The 27,863-nt window shown below is 44.2% G+C and overlaps 1 protein-coding gene across 1 annotated transcript in view; it reads left to right on the top strand.

Moving 5' to 3' along the window:
- strn (striatin, calmodulin binding protein) overlaps positions 1 to 27,291 on the top strand; it is a 64,622-nt gene extending 37,331 nt beyond the window's left edge. Inside the window, exons 7-19 of the mRNA XM_076280206.1 lie at positions 4,565 to 4,733; positions 8,117 to 8,224; positions 10,421 to 10,564; positions 11,248 to 11,384; positions 13,416 to 13,454; positions 15,043 to 15,218; positions 16,564 to 16,611; positions 17,070 to 17,191; positions 18,347 to 18,514; positions 19,213 to 19,359; positions 20,453 to 20,554; positions 21,455 to 21,541; positions 23,484 to 27,291. Of these exons, the coding sequence (XP_076136321.1) occupies positions 4,565 to 4,733; positions 8,117 to 8,224; positions 10,421 to 10,564; positions 11,248 to 11,384; positions 13,416 to 13,454; positions 15,043 to 15,218; positions 16,564 to 16,611; positions 17,070 to 17,191; positions 18,347 to 18,514; positions 19,213 to 19,359; positions 20,453 to 20,554; positions 21,455 to 21,541; positions 23,484 to 23,653 (1,617 nt within the window). The 3' untranslated portion in view covers positions 23,654 to 27,291. The remainder of the gene's footprint in view (positions 1 to 4,564; positions 4,734 to 8,116; positions 8,225 to 10,420; positions 10,565 to 11,247; positions 11,385 to 13,415; positions 13,455 to 15,042; positions 15,219 to 16,563; positions 16,612 to 17,069; positions 17,192 to 18,346; positions 18,515 to 19,212; positions 19,360 to 20,452; positions 20,555 to 21,454; positions 21,542 to 23,483) is intronic.
- Positions 27,292 to 27,863: the final 572 nt, after the last annotated feature.

Genomic DNA, 27,863 nt, shown 5'->3' with positions numbered 1-27,863 from the left:
ACCTTTGGCTTGTTTAAAGTATGACTTTCTTTTATCATCGATTTTGACACAACATCTGTTGTTTTTGTATATATCTTTTATAAGGTCATAGATTCTTCCCCCTATCCTATTTTCTATCAGTTTAAGTAAGAGTCCATCATGCCAGACTGAATCGAAGGCCTTCTTGAAGTCTACAAAGCATCCAAAAAGTTTTCCTCTGTTGGTGTTCTGTACATATTTTTCAATTAATGTCTGTAATATACAGTGGGGAGAATAAGTATTTGAACCATGCTAAAGTTGACTAAAAAGAGGAATATAAAATAATCTGTTAGAAATTGATCTTAATGCCTTAATTAAAAAAAATGATTAAAAATCCAACCCGAACACCAATTTTAGTGAATGAAGAATGTATCGTAAATAAATAAATGTTCTTCCTTAAAATACAGGGGTAATAAGTATTCGACCCCTATGTTAAATTCCTATAGAGGCAGGCAGATTTTTTTATTTTGAAAGGCCACTTATTTTATGGATCCAGGATACTATGCATCCTGATAAAGTTCCCTTGGCCTTTGGAATTAAAATATCCCTACATCACCACATACCCTTCACCATACCTAGAGATTGGCATGTTTTTTTTGTTGTTGTTGTTGTTTGTTAAGTCTATTAGCTGGTTTGATGTTCATTGAGTTCAATGCAAATCGAACCAGCTAATAGGCTAACTGAAAAATACACCTTGCAAATTGTTTTGGCATAAACCCGATCTGAGAGTTACTTAGAACTCTTTTTTCCTGTAAGAATTCTACCATTCTGTTGTTAATGATGCTACAGAAAAGCTTTCTGCAATGCCTCAGTAGTTGTTTGGATCTAGTTTATCTCCATTTTTGTAGATTGGTACGATTAGATTTTCTTTCCATGGCCGTGGGAAATGACCAACAGCTAGAACTAGATTGAAAAGTTTGAGAATGGCTTGCTTCAGTATTGGGCTGCTATACTTAATAATTTCATTACGTATCCCATTGCACCCACATGCCTTTTTGTTTTTTAGGGTTTTTATTTTTTCGTTTAGTTCAGCTAGTGATAAAGGGGTGTCTAGATAAAAGTATCTAAAGTATCTATCTATCTATCTAGATTGTTCAATTCATTTTTTACTTTTGATTCCAATTCTTGTAATTTATCAGTCAATTGTGTTTGGAGTGGATTTAGTTTATCTTCACTGTAGAGTTGCCCAAAATGGTCAACTGCTAAATTAAAAATGTCAGAGAATCTTTTCTGTCGCTAGATTTATGCCTTCTCTATCCTCTTGAAATTTGTAAACAAAAATGTGTATAAGGTTTTCAATTTCGGTAGTATTAAGTTCAGTCTCATATTGAAGCACACTGTCACACACTCTCTCTCTCTCTCTCTCTCTCTCTTTCCCTCCCTAAATCATTTTAACCAGTTACCGTGACCATGCCATTCTCTTTCCTAACTTTTACAGTACAGTGTCAAGTTGATCTTGATGTATTTTTAAGATTATAATAAAAAGATTTTGAAAATTAAAAACAAAAATTCTCTCTCTCTCTCCCTCTCTCTCTCTTTCCCTCCCTAAATCATTTTAACCAGTCACCGTGAGCGTGCCATTCTCTTTCCTAACTTTTACAGTACAGTGTCAAGTTGATCTTGATGTATTTTTAAGATTATAATAAAAAGATTTTGAAAATGAAAAACAAAAATTCTCTCTCTCTCTCCCTCTCTCTCTCTTTCCCTCCCTAAATCATTTTAACCAGTCACCGTGAGCGTGCCATTCTCTTTCCTAACTTTTACAGTACAGTGTCAAGTTGATCTTGATGTATTTTTAAGATTATAATAAAAAGATTTTGAAAATGAAAAACAAAAATTCTCTCTCTCTCTCCCTCTCTCTCTCTTTCCCTCCCTAAATCATTTTAACCAGTCACCGTGAGCGTGCCATTCTCTTTCCTAACTTTTACAGTACAGTGTCAAGTTGATCTTGATGTATTTTTAAGATTATAATAAAAAGATTTTGAAAATTAAAAACAAAAATTCTCTCTCTCTCTCCCTCTCTCTCTCTTTCCCTCCCTAAATCATTTTAACCAGTCACCGTGAGCGTGCCATTCTCTTTCCTAACTTTTACAGTACAGTGTCAAGTTGATCTTGATGTATTTTTAAGATTATAATAAAAAGATTTTGAAAATTAAAAACAAAAATTCTCTCTCTCTCTCCCTCTCTCTCTCTTTCCCTCCCTAAATCATTTTAACCAGTCACCGTGAGCGTGCCGTTCTTGTAGCGCTTAAAGGGGTAACACTGACACGTTACCGTGAGCGTGCCGTTCTTGTAGCGCTTAAAGGGGTAACACTGACACGTTACCGTGAGCGTGCCGTTCTTGTAGCGCTTAAAGGGGTAACACTGACACGTTACCGTGAGCGTGCCATTCTTGTAGCGCTTAAAGGGGTAACACTGACACGTTACCGTGAGCGTGCCATTCTTGTAGCGCTTAAAGGGGTAACACTGACACGTTACCGTGAGCGTGCCATTCTTGTAGCGCTTAAAGGGGTAACACTGACACGTTACCGTGAGCGTGCCGTTCTTGTAGCGCTTAAAGGGGTAACACTGACACGTTTTTCTCTTTCTGTCTTCCATGCTCTCTCTGTCTCCTCTGCTCTGTGCAATGGTGATGGCTTGTCCTAGCAATGGCATTACAAGATGTGTACAAAATGCTTTTATCCTCTTAATACCCTCTCTTTGACTTTATAATAATAATAATAATAATAATAATAATAATAATAATAGATGGTATTTAAAAAGGTCTCTTCTTCTCCTGCTGTTCCTCCCTGTTTCCACTTCTCTCTTAATCTTAGTAGTCTCTTAGTGATTGTAATGCGAGTTTTTAACATGTCCTCAGATTAATGTTCAAGTGGTGTGTGTGTCTCTCTTTCTCTTACTCTCTCTCTCTGTACCCCCCTCTCTCTTTCTCTCTCTCTCTCTCTCTCTCTTTCCCTCCCTAAATCATTTTAACCCAGGGCCGTAGTCACCATAGACATTGAGGGGGACGTGTCCCCCCCAATATTCAAATATGACCAAAATGTCCCCCCCAATATTCGGACATAGAAAAATAAAGAAAGAATAAAGCGCTATACTAGGCCTACAGGAAACCAACACGTATCTGAAATGTAATCAAACGTAAATAACGCACAAATTAGTGACCTATGGTTCCAGAGTAGCCTTCACCCCTGAGTGGTTTGTCCTGGTGATTTTCCGTTTTTTGTTAGTGGTATGCGCTATCAAAAGCTTCCATTTACTGCACCCTACTGCTGTAAGGTAGGGCTGTCAACAATATCGCAAAAGCTACCGGTACAATTTTCACAAAACTTCTTGGAAAGGTGTAGCACAGGCTAAGGAAATCCCATACATGTTTGGAGCCGATCAGACTGAAAGGGAACATTTTCCATATTGTAGCCTATTCTCGCAATGATAGCGAACGTTTTATTTTAAATTATGAATTTGTGCAAGCCTGTGTCATTTCTTTCACGTCTTTCAACATACATAATGCATTCATATAGTAGTAATGCCAGAAATTACCGTGTATAGGCCTCTTAGAAATGATCGTTGCATCTTGCATATTATTTAGATACGCACTCAATCGCGCATCCATGCAGGCAAAACGTGATCAAATGTGGCGACGTTTACAATACGTGATAGCCTATACAGTTAATGTGAATCGCGGACAATAACCAAAGAAAGGAATTTGCACCTCCATTCACCAATTAAAGGCTGTAGTTGGCCTAGTGTTTATACATGTTGGCACAAAACGTAATTTCTGTCAGAAGCCAGTCTATAATGCATACAGGGGTAACATGAGGTGAGTCAGACAGAAGAGGGGCCTGTCTTAGTAGCCTATTCCTGAATCCTGTCCCTTTCAAACTATGTTAAAATTGTGTGATTAGTCGTCAGTATAATAAAATCTAAATTAAAAGACAAAATCGTATTAGGCTCCAAACCTATGAGTCTAAGCCTTAGTTTAAAAAAATCTTCAGGTGTAAGTAATAAGTCAAAGAACCACGTGTGTAATATAGAGGTTATCATAAGATACCCTAGTTTGTAATTTCTTTTAAAGTATACATTTTGAACACAAATGGAGTCAGGGGTCCAGGGATGGACCAGTGAAGTTGCTTCTTCTCCACCCTTCTCTTTTCACAAAACTCACCAGAGGGGGGAGGGGGGGCATCTGTGTCCAGGGGTTCATAATCCATCCATGCCATGCCTATGTCCGTCAAAAGTTTGGAATAACCTAATTGACTGACCTAACTAACAACTTGTTTGTGATTTTTAATAATTTTTTTGCATGGTAGGAAATGTATTGAAATTCTATTTGGGGGTCCCTCAGACCCCACCACAGATTTGGTCCCCCCCAATGTTGACATCATGACTACGGCCTTGTTTTAACCAGTTACCGTGACCATGCCATTCTCTTTCCTAACTTTTACAGTACAGTGTCAAGTTGATCTTGACGTATTTTTAAGATTATAATAAAAAGATTTTGAAAATTAAAAACAAAAATTCTCTCTCTCTCTCTCTCTCTCTCCCTCAGATGGTGAGGAAGAAAGCGGCGGCGTCTCCGTCCCCCTCCTCCTCCTCGCCATCCTCGTCCGCGGACCTGAGCGACGACCCCGACACGGAGGAGGCCATGAAGGGCTTCGACTTCCTGGCCAGCGCCGACGAGGCCGACGGAGCGGCCGACCCCGCCAGCGCCGACTGGGGTAAGAGAGGGGGAGGAAGAGGAGGGAGATATACCCCAGGGTAGAACTGGGGTAAGATATAGTGAGGAAGAGGAGGGAGATATACCCCAGGGTAGAACTGGGGTAAGATATAGTGAGGAAGAGGAGGGAGATATACCCCAGGGTAGAACTGGGGTAAGATATAGTGAGGAAAAGGAGGGAGATATACCCCAGGGTAGAACTGGGGTAAGATATAGTGAGGAAGATGAGTGAGATATACCCCAGGGTAGAACTGGGGTAAGAGAGGGGGAGAAAGAGGAGGGACAAGGAGGGGGAGGGCTGGGGGATGGAGAGAGAAAGAGCAAGAGAGAGTGAGAATATTGTTATCGTCCATCTAAAATGATTTATGTAAATTAATGTTTGTACATGCTTTGACGGTAAAGTTTTGAAATGGAAAAAATCGAACCAAGACAGAGGGAGATATAGAAGAAGAGAGGGAGAGGGTGATATAGAAGAAGAGAGGGAGAGGGAGATATAGAAGAAGAGGGGGATATAGAAGAAGAGAGGGAGAGGGAGATATAGAAAAGAGAGGGAGAGGGAGATATAGAAGAAGAGGGGGATATAGAAGAAGAGAGGGAGAGGGAGATATAGAAGAAGAGTGATAGAGGGAGAGGGGGATATAGAAGAAGAGTGCGAGAGGGGGATATAGAAGAAGAGAGGGAGAGGGGGATATAGAAGAAGAGAGGGAGAGGGGGATATAGAAGAAGAGGGATAGAGGGTGAGGTGGATATAGGGGGAGAGGGGGATATGGAAGAAGAGAGGGAGAGGGGGATATAGAAGAAGAGAGGGAGATATAGAAGAAGAGTGCGAGAGGGGGATATAGAAGAAGAGAGGGAGAGGGGGATATAGAAGAAGATAACGAGAGGGGGATATAGAAGAAGAGAGGGAGAGGGGGATATAGAAGAAGAGAGGGAGAGGGGGATATATAAGAAGATAACGAGAGGGGGATATAGAAGAAGAGAGGGAGAGGGGGATAGAAGAAAAGATGGAGAGGGGAATATAGAAGAAGAGAGGGAGAGGGGGATATAGAAGAAGAGAGGGAGAGAGAGGGGATATAGAAGAAGAGAGGGAGAGGGGGATATAGAAGAAGAGAGGGAGAGGGGGATCTAGAAAAAGAGAGAGGAGTAGGTAGGGAGAGACAATAAGGAAGAAGGAGCCATGAAGAACATATTAGTGCTAACGAGTGTAACAGGGTAAGGACCGAAAGACTTGGGGTAAGGATAGAGAGAGAGAGAGAGATGAAGAGAGAGAGAGACATAAAGGCAGAGGGAAGGAAGAGAAGAGAGAAGGAAGGATGGAGAAGGGGATCATGGCTATCTTAATTGTCCTCGAGGGGCAGCTCATTATACAAACTGCAGTCACCACATCAACATTTACATGAACAACGATAAAGGGACCCAGCATACAACATAAAAAGAAACCAGACCCCCCCGGGTTAGCATAGCAATCACAGGAAATGATTTGAAGGCCATTGGAGAGGAGGGAGAGAGACACCGAGGAGGCCGTGCAGGGCTTTGACCTCCCAGCAGGCACTGCTCAGGACACTGGTTTTAATTAGAGCATGTCCGTAGTCTTTCAGTTATGTTTCTCCATTAGCTGTTTGGTCTATAAAATGTTGAGGAGTGTTTCCCTAAAGACCAAGGTAAACCAAATGGCGTGTTTTGTCCACACGCCAAAGATATTCAGTTTTACTGACACAATGCAACAAATAAAGCAGAATATATTGTTATATATTACACTGTTTGTTCAGTAGCACTACTTCAACCCCCCCCACTCCACTCCACTGGGCTGACTCTGTCCATTAGCACCAACATTGCTTCTTAGCTATAGTCTGGCTATCACCAGACCAAGCTCAATCTTTATTTAAGATTGAACATTAGTCTGGGCAGTCTGCTCTGTATTTTCTACTGCACAAGAGGCATGATCAACGGGCATAGTTCAAATGACTCAACCAATCAGACCAACGATCTGGGTGCGCCAGGTGGATAAGCCAGTTTGTGATTGGTCCCCACAGATTTGTAACGAAAGTAGGATAGAAATTTGGAGGTTTCCAGCCTGAGCTGCAGGGCGAAATCAAATCGCCGGCAGATTGGGCTGGGGTTTACCCAGTCTACTGTGGCTATAAGAAGAGATCTAATCTTAAATATAACGGCAAAGTATAGATCCTCTCTCCAATGACTCCTCATTAGAATACATCCTTTTCTTCTTGATAACCAAACAGAACTCTGACAAAACAGAACTGAGAGGACTTTGGCCCAGTGGTCCTTGTTGCTCAGCAACAGTGTGGTGCATGTTTGTTTGCATACAGCTTGGTTAGACTTGGTGGGGGGAGGGTCATCAGGTCAGTGCACTTGAAGAGAGATGCCATGCCACACAGGACACAGATAAAGAGTCTGTCCAGCTTACAGGCCTGTTTTGAGGAAACTATGAAATAATAACAAAGTCTCAAGTGTTCAGTGCAGACAAAGTGCAGACACATACAGCCATTTTAACTATTGTAACAAATTTTAAACAAATGTTGACTCTCCAGTAGTGCTGCAGATCATTTTAACTTGTCATTTTGAATCTTTTCCTTCATTTTGTATGGTTTTAATATTATTCTAGTTATTGTCATTGTGCACTTGAAGTCACTTTGTCACAAAGTCCCTTTGAAATTCCCCTGCGTGTGTCTGACTGTGTGGCATGCTGGTGAGCTGTGTGTGCTTCCCTCTTGAGTGTAAACCAGTCAATTGAATCACAGCCCAAATACCTTGTTGGCTATCTCTTTGGTTCAGCTCAACTTCAATAGGTCTTTTCTTTTTTTTATGTATATTCCGTATCCATTCCCTGTGGCTTGATTGCTTTAGTAAATCAGCCCTCCCCCTTAAGGAATTCACGGTGACCTCTTATGACCTTGCGCTGACCTCTGTGCCCTTTTGCCACCCTTTGGTTGGCCACCTCACCCGCTCTGACAGAGAGAGCTCAAGATCATAGCCACCTGCGTCCATCAAGTCCTTTGGATACAGATACAGAAGGACACAGATGAGCCGTTGCTGTTGAAGTATCCTCCTACAGAATAGGATGTGCCTGCTGTTACAAAAGAGTTTCGGGACCAATACATACCTTCAAAACTATCTTTATTCTGCACTTAACCCAAGAGAGAATCCTGTGATTGAAAACATAAAAGATCTCCATTTCCTGTGATGACAGGAAGTGCTCACATGGGCCACTTCCCACAATATGGGTAGAAATGATTTTGGTTACACAACATGCATGCTTATATGTGTATATATCTGTGTGTGTCTGTATGTCTGTCTGCATGGGTATGTTTGTGTGTGCGTGCGTGCGTGCGTGCGTGCGTGCGTGTGTGTGTGTGTCCCGTATAGAGAAGGATGAGCAGAGTCCAGGGGAGGCCTGGGAGGTGGACCAGGGCCTGATCACGCGACTGAAGGAACAGTACAGGAAGGAGCGCAAGGGCAAGAAGGGGGTCAAGAGTAAGTCTCAGAGGGGACCACCGACAACAAACAAACAAACCTCCATCTTATTCACTTGCTCTTAGTCTTCGTTCCTGTCTTTCATTCCTTTCATTCATTCGTTTCTTTTTTATTACTTCTTCTCAGTCCTTTCATTCATTCGTTTCTGTTCCTGTCATGTCACATCCTTTTATTTCTTATTCACTCTTTTTTCGTTCTCATTCTTTTAAGTGTCCTTCCTTTTTTTGTCATGTTGAATTGATTTTCATTGTTTTGCTGTCTTTGCCTTCTCTCTGTCGTATTTGCCTTTCCAAGGTAAAGAGTGTGATGATGTCTGGTGATGGTGTCTGGTGATGGTGTCTGGTGATGCTGATGGTGTCTGTTGATGGTGTCTGTTGTCACAAAGTGATGGTGTCTGTTGATGGTGTCTGTTGTCACAAAGTGATGGTGTCTGTTGATGGTGTCTGGTGGTGATGTTGTCTGGTGATGGTGTTTGGTGATGGTGTCTGGTGATGCTGTCTGGTGATGGTGTTTGGTGATGCTGTCTGGTGATGCTGTCTGGTGATGGTGTTTGGTGATGGTGTCTGGATGCTGATGGTGTCTGGATGCTGATGGTGTTCGGATGCTGATGGTGTTCGGATGCTGATGGTGTCTGGTGATGGTGTCTGGTGATGGTGTCTGGATGCTGATGGTGTCTGGTGATGGTGTCTGGTGTGTTACTTTTTGCCTCTTATTTCGCCATGACTTGCCTCTGCAGTTCCCTCGTGTGTGTGTGTGTGTGTGTGTGTGTGTGTGTGTTTGTGTGTGTGTGTGTGCATGTGGCTTGCGTCCCCAAAACTCTTTCCCAGCCGATCTTACCACAAGACTGCGTCTGTCCCACTTTCTCCCACTCATCTGTGAATCTCTCTCTCCATCTCTTTCACAGACACACTCTCCATCCCTCTCTCCATCTCTTCTCCCGACACACTCCTTCACCCTGTCTTCCTCTTTCAATTGTTTCCCTTCACCCTTCAACCCATTTCCTCCACGCTCTTCATTCTCTCTCTCATCCCCTCCCTGTGCTTAGCCATGTGTGTAAGAGGTGAACCGCTCCACACCTGCTCCCTCCCTCCCATAATGCACCTGGGCATGTGTGTCGCATCACCCCCTGTGTTTCTGACTGTGAAGTGTGGCACCGACTTCCTGTTCTGTGCCGAGCCGTTCACACAATTCTCACTTTGATTCCACCTCATGATTTCTCCATTCTCTTTTTTTCTCTTCTTTTCTTCTGAAACGTCTGTGTTAAGTTTTCTTTCTCAACTAGTACTTAAATGTTCCATTCCTCTCTTGCTTTGGGTAGAGAATGAGGTTTTAATGCCTGTTCTTTCCCCTCTATCCCATAATAGTAACAATAATATCTAAAAGGGCACTTAGAGAATGCAGACCTCCGCCAAGGCCAATATATCTTCGCCAACTTGTATTGTTAAAGAATTTGAATGCTCTCTAAAATTGACTGGGCTTCTACTTTGGTCAAAGCTCAAACCCCTCCACTATATTTCATGTATTTTTTTGCATAATCCTACTGACAGGCAAACAGACATTCAAACAAACCAAACCTGAAAAACATGTCCTCCATGGCGCAGGTGGCGACTTGTGTCCACTGCCATAGCTGTGTGCCAGACAACCAGACCTCTCAGCTCCACCACTGAGCCGTGTCTTCATTGTGGTTTTTCCTTTCCCGCTGGTTTTTTATTTTTTAATTTATTTTTTTAATTTATTTTTTTAAAGCCTCCATGTGTCCGTCTCCCTTCATGACGAGCCCCAGCGCTGTCTCTAGCCCCACCTGCCGATGAGCAGGAGACTAATTCACTAAGTCTCTGTCCTCCTTTCTTTCCTATTTTTTAATTCTTTGCAATCTATCTATTCCTTAATTTATTTCTCTGTTTTTCTCCACACCCCACCCAATCAATCTATTTATCTCTGTTTCTCTGTCCCTCCCTCTGTCCCCCTTTCCCTCTCTCTCTCTCTTCCCCCTCTCCCTGTCTCACTCTCCCTCTCTCCCTCCCTCCCTCTCTCTCCCTCCCTCCCTCCCTCCCTCTCTCTCTCTCCCTCTCTCTCTCTCTCTCTGTCTGTCTCTCTCTCTCTGTCTGTCTCTCTCTCTCTGTCTGTCTCTCTCTCTCCCTCTCTCTCTCCCTCTCTCTCTCTCTCTCTCTCTCTCTCTCTCTCTGCTGCCCCCAGGGCCTAACCGCTCTAAGCTGCAGGACATGCTGGCTAACCTGCGGGATGCTGAGGACCTGCCCTCCATGCAGCCCCCGGTCAACCCCCCCTCCCGGCCCCCCATCCCACGCCTCAATGAGCACGAGCTGGGTCGCACCGACGAAGGTAAGGCACACACACACACAGACACACACACACACACACACACACACACACACACACACACACACACACACACACACACACACACACACACACACACACACACACACACACACACACACAGACACACACACAGACACACACAGACACACACAGACACACACAGACACACTTACTCACTCACTTATACATGCACACTGGCACAACCCCAAATATAATATTTTGCTACAATACTGTATGTTTGATGTGGTGGGGAGCAAGCAGCTGCAACGTCCATACCACAGTAGGGTCCATTTTGGATGCCACCCCATATCTCTCACGTCCATACCACAGTGGGGTCCATTTTGGATGCCACCCCATATCTCTCACGTCCATACCACAGTGGGGTCCATTTTGGATGCCACCCCATATCTGTCACGTCCATACCACAGTGGGGTCCATTTTGGATGCTACCCCATATCTGTCACGTCCATACCACAGTAGGGGTCCATTTTGGATGCCACAATTTGGAGAAAAAAAATTGGAAAAAATAAGACAAAAAAGCCCCAAAATTATACTTAAGAAAAACAATTTGTCAGATATGTCACTTTTTTTTGTGTCTGTTTGTTTTCAGCATACACTAAGTTGATGTTGACCGTGTGTGCGTGTGTGTGCGTCTGTGTGTGTGTGTGTTCTGTGCTTTGCAGTGGAGGCCATGACGTTCCCTCCGTCCTCGGGCAAGTCGTTCATCCTGGGCCCAGACGAGGGGCCGCAGAGTGAGCTGGTCCTGGGCGAACTGGCCGGCCTCACCGTGGCCAACGAGGCCGAGAGCCTCGCCTACGACGTGAGTACTCGCACGCCGCACCCTCGCCGCGACCGCCACCATGACAACAACACCGCCGCCACCGCACCAGGCCCTCTACAGCACTCTACTGTAGCTTGTGTGAAATTGCATTGTAATTGTAATGATGTTATAATTATACATTATTATACTCTAATTATATTAGACTCTGTTTTGCACCATAGAATTATAAGGAGTTGAATCGATGGCAGCAATCCTTTATGTATAGACTTTAGAGTTTTCCTGCTGTGTTTTGTAACATTGGATGACGTATAATCCATAACTCTAGGCGGAATAAACCAGTGCGGCGTTTTAGTGTGTGTGCGGAGTTCAGCCCTTTTGCACAGGTCTTTAGTATGTCTGCAGTATGTCTGTAGTAAGTGCAGATATAACGGTTTGATTTTCTGTTCATCATAAGAGATTTGCACCACTCGCATACGTATTTAAAACGCAAACAACCTTGATCTAGAAACTGAAGTGTTAGAAGATATCAAGGTATCAGTAGTGCCCCTCAAGAATAGGTGTGATGTGAGTTGCATGGGTTGTGGTCTAGTAGTCTGGTGGTGGTGGTGGTGGTAGTAGTGGTGGCGGTGGTGTTAGTAGTATAATGGTTGTGGTCTAGTAGTAAAGTAGTAGTAGTGGTGGTGGTAGTAGTGTATTGGTTGTGGTCTAGTAGTCTGGTAGTGGTAGTGGTGGTGGTAGTAGTGTAATGGTTGTGGTCTAGTAGTCTGGTAGTGGTGGTGGTGGTGGTAGTGTAATGGTTGTGGTCTAGTAGTCTGGTAGTGGTGGTGGTGGTGGTCTAGTAGTAATGTAGTGGTAGTGGTGGTGGTGGTAGTGTAATGGTTGTGGTCTAGTAGTAATGTAGTGGTAGTGGTGGTGGTAGTAGTGTAATGGTTGTGGTCTAGTAGTAATGTAGTGGTGGTGGTGGTATAATGGTTGTGGTGTAGTAGTCTGGTAGTAGTGGTGGTGGTGGTGGTAGTATACAGTAATGGTTGTGGTCTAGTAGTAATGTAGTGGTAGTGGTGGTGGTAGTAGTGTAATGGTTGTGGTCTAGTAGTAATGTAGTGGTGCTGGTGGTATAATGGTTGTGGTGTAGTAGTCTGGTAGTGGTGGTGGTGGTGTAATGGTTGTGGTCTATTAGTAGTAGTGGTAGTGATAGTGGTAGTAGTGTAATGGTTGTGGTCTAGTAGTCTGGTAGTGGTGGTGGTGGTGGTAGTATACGGTAATGGTTGTGGTGTAGTAGTAATGTAGTGGTAGTTGGGGTGGTAGTAGTGTAATGGTTGTGGTCTAGTAGTAATGTAGTGGTGGTGGTGGTGGTGGTGGTAGTATAATGGTTGTGGTCTAGTAGTAATGTAGTGGTGGTGGTGGTGGTAGTATAATGGTTGTGGTCTAGTAGTAATGTAGTGGTGGTGGTGGTGGTGGTGGTAGTGTAATGGTTGTGGTCTAGTAGTGGTGGTGGTGGTGGTGGTGGTAGTAGTGTAATGGTTGTGGTCTAGTAGTGGTGGTGGTGGTGGTGGTAGTAGTGTAATGGTTGTGGTCTAGTAGTGGTGGTGGTGGTAGTAGTGTAATGGTTGTGGTCTACAGTAGTAGTAATGTAGTGGTAGTGGTAGTGGTAATGGTTGTGGTCTAGTAGTAATGTAGTGGTAGTGGTAGTAGTGTAATGGTTGTGGTCTAGTAGTAATGTAGTGGTGGTAGTGGTGGTAGTATAATGGTTGTGGTCTAGTAGTAATGTAGTGGTGGTGGTGGTGGTAGTATAATGGTTGTGGTCTAGTAGTAATGTAGTGGTGGTAGTGGTGGTAGTATAATGGTTGTGGTCTAGTAGTAATGTAGTGGTGGTGGTGGTGGTGGTATAATGGTTGTGGTGTAGTAGTCTGGTAGTAGTGGTGGTGGTGGTGGTAGTATACAGTAATGGTTGTGGTCTAGTAGTAATGTAGTGGTAGTGGTGGTGGTAGTATAATGGTTGTGGTCTAGTAGTAATGTAGTGGTGGTAGTGGTGGTGGTAGTAGTATAATGGTTGTTTGTTTTGCTGTGCAGAAAGAAAGCAGTAGCAGCAGTGCTGAGGCCACATCAAAGGTGAACACCGCACCCCCCTGAGAGAGTTCACCCCTGAGCTGCTCCTGGGCCTTTTGTGTTTGTGTGTTTGTGTGTTTGTGTGTTTGTGTGTTTGTGTGTTTGTGTTTGGATGTGGCCGACATAGAGTTAGAGTCCAACCCAGTAAATGACTCATCCTCTCTTGCCACCCTCTATTCTACATCTGCCCCGGTCCCCCCCCCCCACCCCCCTCGTCCGGCTGGTAGTCCAAACGATTTACGGTCATCCCATGTGGCCGGCTGACCTGGCCACGGAGTGCCGCCGCTGGGCAAGCCGTGCGGTTATGACGCATGTTATGAAACATGTGGCTGAGTGTGTGCGGGGCTCATATGGCGTCCATGCAGCGTGCACTGCACAGGTGGCAGGCAGACAGCTGTCCGCTCCTTTTAGGGGGATGGGTTAGGAGCGACTGTGTTCTGCGGGTGGTATTGCCTGTGTGTGTGTTATGTAGTGTGTGTGTGTGTTGTGTTTGTGTGTGTGTGTGTGTCTGAGGTTGTGTGCCACATTGCTTTGGGGCCTTTTCGGCTGTGTTGTGTTTTGATGTGCGTCATGTTTTTTTTTATTATTTTTTTTAGGTTAGGTAAGGTTATATATATTGTGGTTTGTTATGTAGTGTGTGTGTGTGTGTGTGTGTGTGTGAGAAGGAGAGAGGGACTCTGAGATCAATAGCACTCAAGTCGGCCCAGTCTGGTATAGAAGCTACACCGCAATCAATGCAGCACATTGTTTTTAATTAAAGGAGTCGCACCAAACACACACACTTTTTCCTCTCACACACACACACACACACACACACACCACACACAATATGTAGTCTGTGGCGCCAGGGTCAGGTAGCTGATGCAATCGGTCCAGGTGTATGTGGGTGTGTAAGTGCTTGACAAGCTGCCAGCTTGAGAACTGTGGGCGGCTATTCAACAAACTCTTGCTGTTGAATTCTTTGTGTGTGTGTGTGTGTGTGTGTGTGTGTGTGTGTGTGTGTGTGTGTGTGTGTGTGTGTGTGTGTGTGTGTGTAGTCAAAGAGTGGTTTTCACTTAGTCATACCATGAACCTTTTTTACTAACTTTGTTCACTGCTCTCCCTTTCTTCCTTCCTTTCTCTCTCCATCCTTCTTTCCTATTCTTTTTCATTCTTTCTTTCCCTTTTCTGCATCATTCCCACTCTCTCTTTCTTTTTTCCATCACTCTATTTCCCTCCTCCCTCTCTCCTTTTTTCTACCTCTGTTCTACCCTCACCTCCAACCTCCACTCGGACACCTTGTCCATCTTTCCCATCTTCCTCGCTCTCTCTCTCTCCATCTATCTATTGCTCATCCCTCTATTTCTCATCTCTCCGATATCACTCTGTCATTACTCTATCTCTCAATCCCTCCCTCTCTACTACCCTCATCCCTCTCTCCCTCCCTCCTTCTCTCCCCCTATCTCTCTCCCTCCCTCTCTACAACTCTCATCCCTCTCTCTCTCCCTCCCTGCTTCTCTCCCCCTCTCTCTCTCCCTCCCTCTCTACAACCCTCATCCCTCTCTCCCTCCCTCCTTCTCTCCCCCTCTCTCTCTCCCTGTTGCTCGTTCAGCAGATGTCCAGCAGTCAGGACCTGCGTAAGACGTGGAACCCCAAGTTCACGCTGCGGAGCCACTTTGACTCGGTGCGCGCGCTGGCCTTCCACCCCATCGAGCCCGTGCTGGTCACCGCCTCCGAGGACCACACGCTCAAGATGTGGAACCTGCAGAAGACCGCGCCCACCAAGAAGTAGGCGCAAACACACACACACACACACACACACACACACACACACACACACACACACACACACACACACGCAAGTGTACACACACACACACACACACACACACACATAATATACACACACACACACACACGTGTACACACACACACACATAATACACACACACATAATACACACACACACACACACACGTGTACACACACACACATAATACACACACACACACACACACACACACACACACACACTCAAACACGTTTACACACACACACACACACACACACACACACACACACACACACACACACACACACACACACACACACATCCCAGTCCATTCACATAGAGACAAATAGGCTGAAGTTGTGAAATGTGTGGAAATCGCACCTAAAAACACAGGAGACAGACACAAGCACATCCATACCCATAACGTTACCAATAACGTTAGAGAGACAAACATGATCGATGCATGAAACCTGAAGCAAATCATTCCCACCAAGAAAGTGAGGAGGCACACAAACGCACACACACACACACACACACACACACACACACACACAAACACACAAACGCACACACACACACACACACACACATACACACACACACAAACGCACACACAAACACACACACACACACACACACACACACACACACACACACACGCACAGAGACATGTACACACACACACACACACACACACACAGAGGGACATGTACATGCACGTGTGCGCGCACACACACACACACACACACACACACACACACACACACACACACACACACACACACGCACACGCAGAGGGACATGTACACACACATGCACGTGCGCACACACACACACACACACACACAAAAGCAAATGTACACACACAGAGACATGTACTCTCTCTCTCTCTCTCTCTCTCTCTCTCTCTCTCTCTGGCAGACACTAAACATTAATTGAAATGTGCTCAAGCCTGAGAACACAGCTTGTCACTTAGCCACAGTTGTTCAGGCTTAACATTTCATCTGTGCAGTCTCACAGGCTGCCTGCCCCCGAGGTGACTGCATCTTAACACACCTCACGTCCTGCACACTGTCTCTCTCTCTCTCTCTCTCTCTCTCTCTCTCTCTCTCTCTCTCTCTCTCTCTCTCTCTCTCTCTCTCTCTCTCTCTCTCTCTCTCTCTCTCTCTCTCTCTCTCTCTCTCATATACATGAAGGCCTATAGGAAGAGGAGTGTGATGTATACACTAATCTATAGCACATGTGCCTCAGGTAAAAACAGAACTGCAGCATTTGTACTGTACACCTGCAGATATGGAAGGTTCTTACTCTTGCTAATTGACACCTCTCCTTGTCTTTCAGGTGTGCTGCTCTTGATGTGGAGCCCATCTATACTTTCAGAGCACACAGGTGAGAACAGCCTCACACACACACACACACACACACACACACACACACACACACACACAGGTGAGAACAGACACACACACACACACACACACACACGCACACATACATGTACGTACACTCAAACATATAGAATGTAGGATATCGGATTGTTACAGCCTTTACCATCTTGTGTACTTACTGAAATGTGGTTCTGTGACAATGCAAATCAATAAATACTATATATACTTTTTCATTTTTTTTTTTTAAGAAAAGTATTGGGAATAGATGTCAGTAAACATTATTTCATTGCTGTCACCTTAAAGGAATAGAAAGGGAGCATTTCTTAAGTCTGAGTAGATATTGCTTTAGTACAGTCTTTGTAAAAGAGATGTTTGTGTGTGTGTGTGTTTGTGTGTGTAACCGTGTAAAAAAGTGAGTGCCTTTTGTGTGTTTATGTTGTTGTTTGGTTGTGTGTGCAGGGGTGCGGTTCTGTGTGTGGTGATGAGTTCTAGTGGAGAACAGTGCTTCAGTGGTGGAATAGACGGAACCATTCAGAGCTGGAACACGCCCAACCCCAACATCGACCCCTACGACTCGTATGGTACGTTCCGCTGCTGTGGGACTGTGCGGCTGTCTAAACTCTCCATCACTCTATTCCCCACTCCCTCAACATCTCCATTACTCTATCCCCCACTCCCTCAACATCTCCATCACTCTATTCCCCACTCCCCCAACATCTCCATTACTCTATTCCCCACTCCCTCAACATCTCCATCACTCTATTCCCCCACTCCCTCAACATCTCCATCACTCTATCCCCCACTCCCTCAACATCTCCATCACTCTATTGCCCACTCCCTCAACATCTCCATCACTCTATTGCCCACTACCTCAACATCTCCATCACTCTATTCCCCACTCCCTCAACATCTCCATCACTCTATTCCCCACTCCCTCAACATCTCCATCACTCTATTCCCCACTCCCTCAACATCTCCATCACTCTATTCCCCACTCCCTCAACATCTCCATCACTCTATTCCCCACTCCCTCAACATCTCCATTACTTTATTCCCCACTCCCTCAACATCTCCATCACTCCATCCCCCACTCCCTCAACATCTCCATCACTCTATTCCCCACTCCCTCAACATCTCCATCACTCTATTCCCCACTCCCTCAACATCTCCATCACTCTATTCCCCACTCCCCCAACATCTCCATTACTCTATTCCCCACTCCCCCAACATCTCCATTACTTTATTCCCCACTCCCCCAACATCTCCATTACTTTATCCCCCACTCCCTCAACATCTCCATCACTCTATTCCCCCACTCCCTCAACATCTCCATCACTCTATTCCCCACTCCCTCAACATCTCCATCACTCTATTGCCCACTCCCTCAACATCTCCATCACTCTATTGCCCACTCCCTCAACATCTCCATCACTCTATTCCCCACTCCCTCAACATCTCTTCCCCCTCTCTTTTTGGTCTGCTAAAAGAATGCCTCCCTCAACATTTCTCCTCTTTTCTCTCCTTCATGCTGCTTTCTTTTTCTTTTCTTATTTGACAGTCAAATTCTCACTGAACTCTGCAGCTCATATTGAAAACTGTCCAGTTGATTTCTGCCTCTCTGTCATCCCTCTTTCTCTCTCCTCTTCCATCCCTCTCTCTCCCTCTCTCTCTCTCTCTCTCTCTCTCTCTCTCTCTCTCTCTCTCTCTCTCTCTCTCTCTCTCTCTCTCTCCATCAGAAGCGTCGGTGTTGCGTGGCACTCTGTGTGGCCACACGGACGCGGTGTGGGGCGTGGCGTACAGTGCAGTCCACCACCGGCTGCTCTCCTGCTCGGCCGACGGCACCGTGCGTCTGTGGGACGCCGCCGATACCGCGCCCGCCCTCGCCACCTTCAACCAGGACCAAGGTCTCACACACACACACACACACACACACACACACACACACACACACATCCGCACCTTAACACACACACACACACACACACACACACACACACTCTGAGGTTTTTGGCCTCATTTAACACACTGTGGTGTGCGTGCGTGCATAAGAGTAGGCACTGGTTGAGTAACAACCACATCTAGGTGAATTAGACGAACTGTTCGGTGTGGTGGGTTATCAGTGTGCAATATGAAATATGCAGATGAACAGTTGTAACCCGCCCTTATCCCCCTACCCTCTTACCCCTGCCATACACAACCACTATACCCTCTTACCCCTGCCATACACAACCACTATACTCTCTTACCCCTGCCATACACAACCACTATACCCTCTTACCCCAGCCATACACAACCACTATACTCTCTTACCCCAGCCATACAAACCCACTACACTTAATTACTCTACACAGTTGCACTATGACACAATAGATCAGTACTGGACTTATTTGAGGTAAAATCGAATAGGTAACCCGCCTACTCATGCTACTGTTGAATGGAGGAGTATGGATTTCTTGTGCTCTTTTTGGTGTTTTATCATCTTTATCATTTCCAGCTTATGAATGAAATGTTGAGGTGCTCGTAGTGGTGTTGGTGACTTGCTGATGTGATAATGTAAATAAAAACTTAAAGCTGGGGTGTTTGTTTGTTTGTTTGTGCGCAGACATGGGCATCCCCTCCTCGGTTGACCTGGTTTGTAGTGAGCCTGCCCACATGGTGGCGGCGTTCGACAGCGGTCAGATCGGCATCTACAACATGGAGACTCAGCAGCTCCTGCTCAAACTGGACACTGAGACGGCAGGGGAAAGTGGTAAGGACACGCACACACACACACACACACACACACGCGCGTAAGGACACGCACGCCCGCAAGCACACACACACACACACACACACACACACACACACACAAAGCTTAAACAGGACACTGAGACGGCAGAGGAAAGTGGTAAGGACACACACACACACACACACACACACACACACGTACACACGTAAGGACACACACGCACGCAAGCACGCACACACACACACACACACACACGCGTAAGGACACGCACGCCCGCAAGCACACACACACACACACACACACACACACACAAAGCTTAAGCAGGACACTGAGATGGCAGGGGAAAGTGGTAAGGACACACACACACACACACACACACACACACACATGTAAGGGCACGCACACACACACACACACACACACACACACACAAAGCTTAAACAGGACACTGAGACGGCAGAGGAAAGTGGTAAGGACACACACACACACACACACACACACACATAAGGACACACACGCACGCAAGCACGCACACACACACACAAAGCTTAAACAGGACACTGAGACGGCAGGGGAAAGTGGTAAGGACACACACACACACACACACACATACACACGCACACACACACAGAAACACACACACACACACAGAAACACACAGACACAAAGCTTAAACAGGACACTGAGACGGCAGAGGAAAGTGGTAAGGACACACACACACACACACACGTAAGGACACGCAAGCAAGCACACACACACACACACACACACACACACACACACACAAAGCTTAAACAGGACACTGAGACGGCAGGGGAAAGTGGTAAGGACACGCACACACACAGAAACACACACACACACATACACACACACACACACACACATACACACACACACATACACACACACACTGTATCTCTATATCTATTTGTCTCTCTGTCTCTCTCTCCCTGTCTCTGTCTCTCGGATTAAGACACAGTTGGTCGGTTTTACTATTGAGTTTAATGTGCATAAAGGACTTTCTCTCTCTCTCGCTCTATCTCTCTCTTTTCTCTCTCTCTCTCTCTCTCTCTCTCTCTCTCTCTCTCTCTCTCTCTCTCTTCCTCTTCCTCAGATGTCTCCTTTCACATAAATAAAGTGCTCAGTCACCCCACGTTGCCCATCACCATCACTGCCCAAGAAGACCGACACATCCGTTTCTACGACAACAACACAGGTACGGCACACCAGCAGGGCCACACAGTGCAGTCCACAGTCCTCCCCTAAGCTGTCCGACATCCAAAGTCTCTAAGATCTAGCAGTGGTCTTGTGCTGTCCCATGAGTCTAATGTCCTCAGATGTGACTTAAGGCCTAGCCACACTGCCAACTGTAAAGCCATAACCATAGAAAGCTACAGTTTGAAATATCAGTCTAACCCAGGGATTCCCAAACTGTGCTACGTGTACCACCGGTGGCACGCGAGCTTCCACTAGGGGGTACGTGAGTTGAAAAGGGCAATGTCGGAAAGGTGTTAAAAATTATTTTTTATTTCGTTTTTTAATCTTAGGCCTATGTTCTCTTTGTTCTTTGTGTTTCATAATGTGGTTCTCCACATTGTTTTTTTAGTGTGAGAGCTCATAGACCAGTTTTGATTTTGTTATTTGTTATCATGTAGAGCGGCTAATTAAATGTGATGCCTGTAATGCGTCAACAAGAAAGTGTTAATGTTTTTTATGTGTCAGATGGTGGGGGTATGCGAGCCGAGTCAGGATGCAGGTGGTGGTACACAGTTTGAGAACTGCTGGTGTAACCAATTCGTTCACCATTGTGATCTCCAAATGTATATATGTGCTCAGGTTATGTTTTGTCTAAAAAGACTTAGAAAGACATCAATAAACATTACATTAACATTAAAAGTAAGTTTATACTAAAAATCAAAGTAAGTGTGGTGTGGTATTTATAGTTACGGTATGTGTGGTTTTACGAGTTAATATTAATTTATGTGTGGTTATGTGGGATTAGGGACTAGTATATGACTGACATTAGGAGTTAATATTAATTTATGTGTGGTTATGTGGGATTAGGGACTAGTATATATCTGACATTTTGTAAAGCTGGTATCTCCTGCTGTTCCAGGTAAGCTCATCCACTCGATGGTTGCCCACCTGGATGCAGTGACCAGTCTGGCAGTGGACCCCAATGGCCTGTACCTCATGTCCGGCAGTAAGTCACTAAGGACATTTTACTGATTGTATTTATTCTGATTACACCTTTTTTTTTTTTTTTACTCCTACTCCATCTTTGTAGGTGTGTGTGTGTGTGTGTGTGTGTGTGTGTGTGTGTGTGTGTGTGTGTGTGTGTGTGTGTGTGTGTGTGTGTGTGTGTGTGTGTGTGTGTGTGTGTGTGTGTGTGTGTGTGTGTGTGTGTGTGTGTGTGTGTGTGTGTGTGTGTGTGTGTGTGTGTGTGTGTGTAAGGCGTGTTCATTCAAGTGATATTTATTCCCCTCGGCATCTGTTCTTCATTTATTGTGTGTGTCAGTGAATTATTACATCCTTGAATGAACATCATTCTCAACCGTCGTCATCGAACTGCGTCAGAACATTACCAAGGGTCACCTCATCACCCTGACCCACTTTAGAGGAACACCTATTTTAGTGCCAACCCTCTGATGCCAGGTCGTCCAAAACTCAAAGGCAAACTATTGCTCAACACATACCTCTCTGTAATGGTGTGTGTGTGTGTGGCAGAAAGTAGGGCAGTTACAGAGCTGGAAATCATTTGTCCTACTGCCCGTTTATTCTTCAAACAGAAACAGCAGATGGTTCTCTCTCTCTCTCTCTCTCTCTTTCTCTCTCTCTATCTATCTATCTATCTATCTATCTATCTATCTCTATCTCTAACACACAAACACAAAATTATCTCTCTCTGTTCTGTCTCTTTCAACCTTTTTCTACTCTTCCAATATTCATTCCTCTTTCTTTCTATTTCTCTCTTCATCTCTTTTTCTGTCAATGCCTTCTTTCTATTCAGTGCTTATTCCCCCTGTCTCTATATCCTCTCTTTCTCTCTCTCTCTCTCCCTCCATCTCTCTCTCTCTCGCTCTCTCTCTCTCCAGTTGAATAATGGCTTGGCTGAAGCTAGCTAATGTGTTTGGATAATTGGCTCCTTGGCTGCCCACTGTGCCACTCAAGTGACTCTCCAGCCACAGGAGTATAACTGCCACAGGAGTATAACTGCCACAGGAGTATAACTGTCACAGGAGTATAACTAGCGGACTAAAGGAGGACTTGTAGGAGTCAAACTTGTGTTACCTCAAACCGAATTTGAATATTTTGCATTTGCATTTGAATTGCTGAATTTGAGCAATTGTATTGAGAAACCAAATTTGAATAGTATATGTTAAAATTGAATTAATTATGGAACTTGGAACTTAATCCCAGTCAACTTGAAATTGAATGTAATATTTTGAAGTTGAACTCATTTGCACTGATACATAATTTATCCTCACTGAAAATTTTGCTCTTTGCACTTTCACAGACTAAAACAGCTAGTCGCTATTTAAGAGCAATCGAGTGCAGCTCTATTGTGGGAGCCTCCGTCTCCAACACTGTTTGTTAGTGACCGCTCACTGAGGGGGCGCTATGCTCTTTGGTATCTACAGCGCTACACGCTATGCCAAAGTCCTTTTAGGCAAGTCCCTCCACTCGGCGGCCATATACCAACGTTTTATGGGCACTCATCGGGCACAGTCTTTGGGTCGAACTGCGCGTGCGCAAGGCTTCACGACACCAATCTTGCTCCAGCGGCGAGATCACAACACATGATTGGCACGATGTCTTCACAACACACCATATGATTGGCTCAATGTATTCACATCACACCACATGATTGGCTCAATGTATTCACATGTCGACGTTTTGCCAAGGAAGGGGTGGGATATGTGTAGACAACGGCCATATTGGCGTGACAAACTAGCCCCATGCATTTCTATGGAGGATTTTTTGAGTGCTGCGTCTCCACATTAGAAAGTCTCTGGCTATGCTCTAGGTGGTGCTATGCTCTTTGGTATCTACAGTGCTACACTCTAGAGGGCGCTATGCTCTTTGGTATCTACAATCAATAAATTGTAAAAAAAAATGCTTTGTTGTCCCCCCCCACCCAAAAGGTCACGACTGCTCAGTGCGCCTGTGGAACATGGACAGCAAGACGTGCATCCAGGAATTCACCGCACACCGCAAGAAGGAGGAGGAGTCCATCCACGCCGTGGCGTTCCACCCCACCAAGTGCTTCATCGGGAGCGCAGGGGCCGACGCTCTCGCCAAAGTCTTCGTATGACCACACACACACACACACACACACACACACACACACACACACACACACACACACACACACACACACACACCCCCCTACCGACCTGCTGAGGACAGGCTGCTGGGCGGCTCCAGGGAACGAGGTGGAGGACTGTCTCAGTGGTCAGACAAGACGGACTGAAGTGAGCTGCTTTCTGGAATGGAATGGAGTGGGACGCGCAGCTTTAGACACGTTCACGTGTCCACACACACACACACACGCACACACACACACATACACACGCACACATACACATACACACACACACACATACATGGCACACACACGCACAGGCAGGCATCTACACACACACATACATACACACAGGCATCTACACACACACACACAACAACACACTCACACACATACACACTGGCATTGATGCCTTTTTACACTCCATGTCCTTTCGTGTTTGAGTTTTATCTGAAACACACACACACACACACACACACACACACACACACACACACACACACACACACACACCTCATCCAGGCAGGCCTGGCTGGCTCAATGGATTCTGAACTCTTCCTCCTCCTCAAATCAGCAGAGACCCTCCTCAGACTCAACACCCTCATGAATGGACTCCAGGCTCTGACGATGGATGTGTGTGTGTGTCTGATACCATCTTCCATCTCTCTCTGTCTCTCTCTCTCTCTCTCTCTCTCTCACACTCTCTCTCTCTATCTCTCTCTCTCTCACACTCTCTCTCACACACACACACACACAGAAGGTGTTCTGGGACAGAATACATGATAAGCAAACTTGTGGACACTTCTGCACACACACATACACACACACATACACACACACATACACACCTCCTCCTGTTTCTCTCCTCACACCCCTTCTTCTCCACCCAGCGGTGGCAGTTGAGGCCAGACTGGCATTGTCTTAACAACTTCTCCACCTCATGATGAGTCCCAGGTTGCCCACTTCCTGTTTGTATGTTAGTTTGTTTGTTTGTTACTTTGTTGCTATAGATGCTATAGTTTTCCATACTACCAACACCATGGAATCTTGGAGATCTTTGATACTCTCAGACCCTAACATCTACCGCACCCAGTCGGATCTGTTTGGGATGGTGGTGATTTGGCGGTGCTGGTGGTGATTTGGCGGTGGTGGGGGTGATTTGGCGGTGGTGGGGGTATTTGTGTGATGTTTTATGACTTATGTGCCTTCGCATCACAGCTATGTCCCATGAGTTCATTGGTAGGCTCATAGAAATGTCTTTTTTATTTAAATTGTATTATTATTATTATTTTCGGAAGGCTACTTCAAATATTTCCACATGCTTAAATTCAATTTGCATATGACGATGATTGACAGCTAAACATAAATCTCGATGTGGATATTTAACAAAAAAACAAAACACAAAACCTCTGTCTTCTCCGTGTCATCTGCAGATGTTTTTCCACAATTGCATTTAAATGTGTGAGATGCCGTCAAAAGAGAGCATGTGCATGACATACATGACTTTACAAAAGGCAGTTGTTAAGCGGTTTGACCGATCTTCTACCTAACCAGTCAGATACTCCCGATTGACCTCTACTTTGCTAAAAGCAGCTTGTTCAACAAAAATGCCATCGCTCACGCACAGTTCTAGTTCAACCCTTGATTTGGATGAACTGCCTTTAATTTTCTTTTCAAGTTATGCAGGATTTTTTTTTTTCTATTTCTTAGATGCTTATTGCATTTTGAAGGATGTTTTCTGCACTATGCGTTTATGTACATTTCTCTACTTTAGCTACTTCAGCCAAAAAAAAACACATCGAGTTGTTTAACCAGTCAACAGCGCCCGCTCAAAGCTTCAAGCTGCTGAATTATTTCCTTTGATTCAACGCTTCTTTGCTGACATTTACGTTACGGTCTGCTGTCTCCAGAGAAAGAGGTCTTCTGGAGGATAAGATGTCTTGATGTCCTTTCGTTTTATTTTTTTTGGTCTTAACTCTTAGAATCCGTTGCACTTAAGAGGTGCACTCAAAAAGAAGAACAAACGTATGCCCTTGACTAAAAGGGAATGATTTAGTTTCTATATGTTCTATATGAAATAATTATTTTGAAAAGTATATATATTTTCTAATAACTATAATTGGGTTGTGATTGTTTTTATTTGTGTTGATGTTTTTGTTTCTGTGATTTTACTTGAAAACGAGGTGTCAGTCCTCTTTAAAGCCTATAACTACTCACTCCAAAGATGGAGTGCTGTCTTATCAAGACTCGTCTTATGGAATGCCTTCGCGGTGAGTTAGGCTGAGCGATCGAACTTACTTAATATGGCTGTCAAAAATTCACTCCACTCACTTTTATTTGTCTTGTTCGGTTTTGCCTCCAGATTTTGCTTGACGGTCAGCAGTTTTGGAAACAAAATCTGGATATCAGACGTACAAAGGCATTTTGTATCAATTTTTGTTTTGTTTTGTTTTTTGCTAGAATATCTTTTCTGGTTACAGTTCTGTAAAAAGAGAAAAAGTTTGTTTTCTTTTTTGTTTTTCATACTCAAGGCTCTTAACTATGCTGATGCATCAGCATGAAGGGAAAAATCAATGGCTGTCTACCAAATTCAGTGATCTTGAAATGTGTGGTTTTGAAGCCTCTATACACTACAAGTTAAAGGCAAAGTGAAATAACTGACTTTAAAAGTGTATGTTTGTGTAAACTACAATAAGAAGTCATTTTCACATGATTTTTTTGATTGGGTCGTGGTAGTAATTTCCAGTCAAGAACGTGAAATAGGCTATCAAATAGAATATGTATAGTTCAACAGAAACATCTATTTATAACTTCAGAAAACGATGTACATTGAATCGTGACTATATATTTTTATTATTATTTGACGTGTGATGGAGTCAGTTTAGTTCACTATAATGTTGCGCTCGTAGTGATTAAAAACATGCAAGTTTCAGTGACCTCTCGTTACTTATTAACACTTGGGATGATAGCTCCCTCTGCTGGTCAGAAAGGGGAAGCGTAAACGACAGGAGTGGCGACGTGCTTTGCTCTGATAGTAGATACAGTTCAATGTTATTGACCGAGTCTTTTTAACCAAGTGTGTTTATTGCTTACAGACGTTTTGAAGTGACGCACAGAAGTGGTAGGCCTACTGATGAGTGGAGTTCAGATTATTGTTATCGAGGGAAAGCAACTGATATGTGTGTGTGTTTTTTATATATATATATATATATATATATATATATATATATATATATGCGCATACACACACAAGAGCAAAGAGGGTCTCTCTCTACAGTCACTTTGGAAGTTTTGACTGGTGGTGTTGCATGCAAGCACTACAGACATATATACAGACAGGTTTGTGTACAAATAACAATTCAACTAAGGAATCAGTTAAACAACTAACAAACATCTGGTGTAGACCAGATACGCATCTAAAGGGAAGGTCAGTATGCTTTTTTGTAATTCATGGTCGTGTAAGAAAGTTCAGGGAGACCATGTCAAGTTGGGTCAAAAAAAAAGATTTTTTTTGTGTACATATTTTATTGTAATAATAATTGTTATTATAGTGTCTTCTTTTTCATCATTATGTATCATGCTCTTTTTTCTGAGACGGGAGAGTGACATTTATCGATAACAACAATAAAAGAACCTGTTGTATTTCAGCGATGCTGTCTGCTCTGTTTGTGACGGGAGGGTTCTCAGACTATTTTGTCAAACATACCAATGCTGATTTCTTATTTGTTGATATGTGCTTAATATTATTATTAGTAGTAGTATTATTATAATTACAGTGCATGAAAATGCACTGTACTGTTATTCCAAGGCTTTTTCTTCTTATTCTTCTGATTATTCTTCTTCTTCTAACGCAGTTAATGCAGCTTCAACCGTTTAACGTAGAAACTTCATTCAAACATTGCCGCGTAGGTCTTAATTAGGACATGTGGGCTTTGTATTTTTCATCTTTGTAACTTTTATACTTTTTAAACTATTAATTAAAAACTATCAAAATTTCCCCATTGACTTAACATTAGATTATGACATCACAATACGGCCGTTAAGCAATTAGAATCCTATGGCAGGTGTTCGGGCCACCTGCATCAACTGCCATTCTCAGGCTTTAAGCATACAAACTGGCCCTATTAAGACTACACATCCTGTTCAACTGCTTCCTCTGCCGAAAACTGTTTCAAAATAAAAGTCCTCACTACAATATTTCACTGTTAAACAATTTAAC

This window comes from Alosa pseudoharengus, unplaced genomic scaffold (genome assembly GCF_046254945.1).
Source record: "Alosa pseudoharengus isolate Yale_2024_CS ecotype anadromous, Long Island Sound unplaced genomic scaffold, YU_APseudo_1.1 YU_APseudo_1.1_scf_1, whole genome shotgun sequence".
Taxonomy (NCBI): domain Eukaryota; kingdom Metazoa; phylum Chordata; class Actinopteri; order Clupeiformes; family Clupeidae; genus Alosa; species Alosa pseudoharengus.
This window is presented reverse-complemented; position numbering and strand designations above follow the sequence as displayed.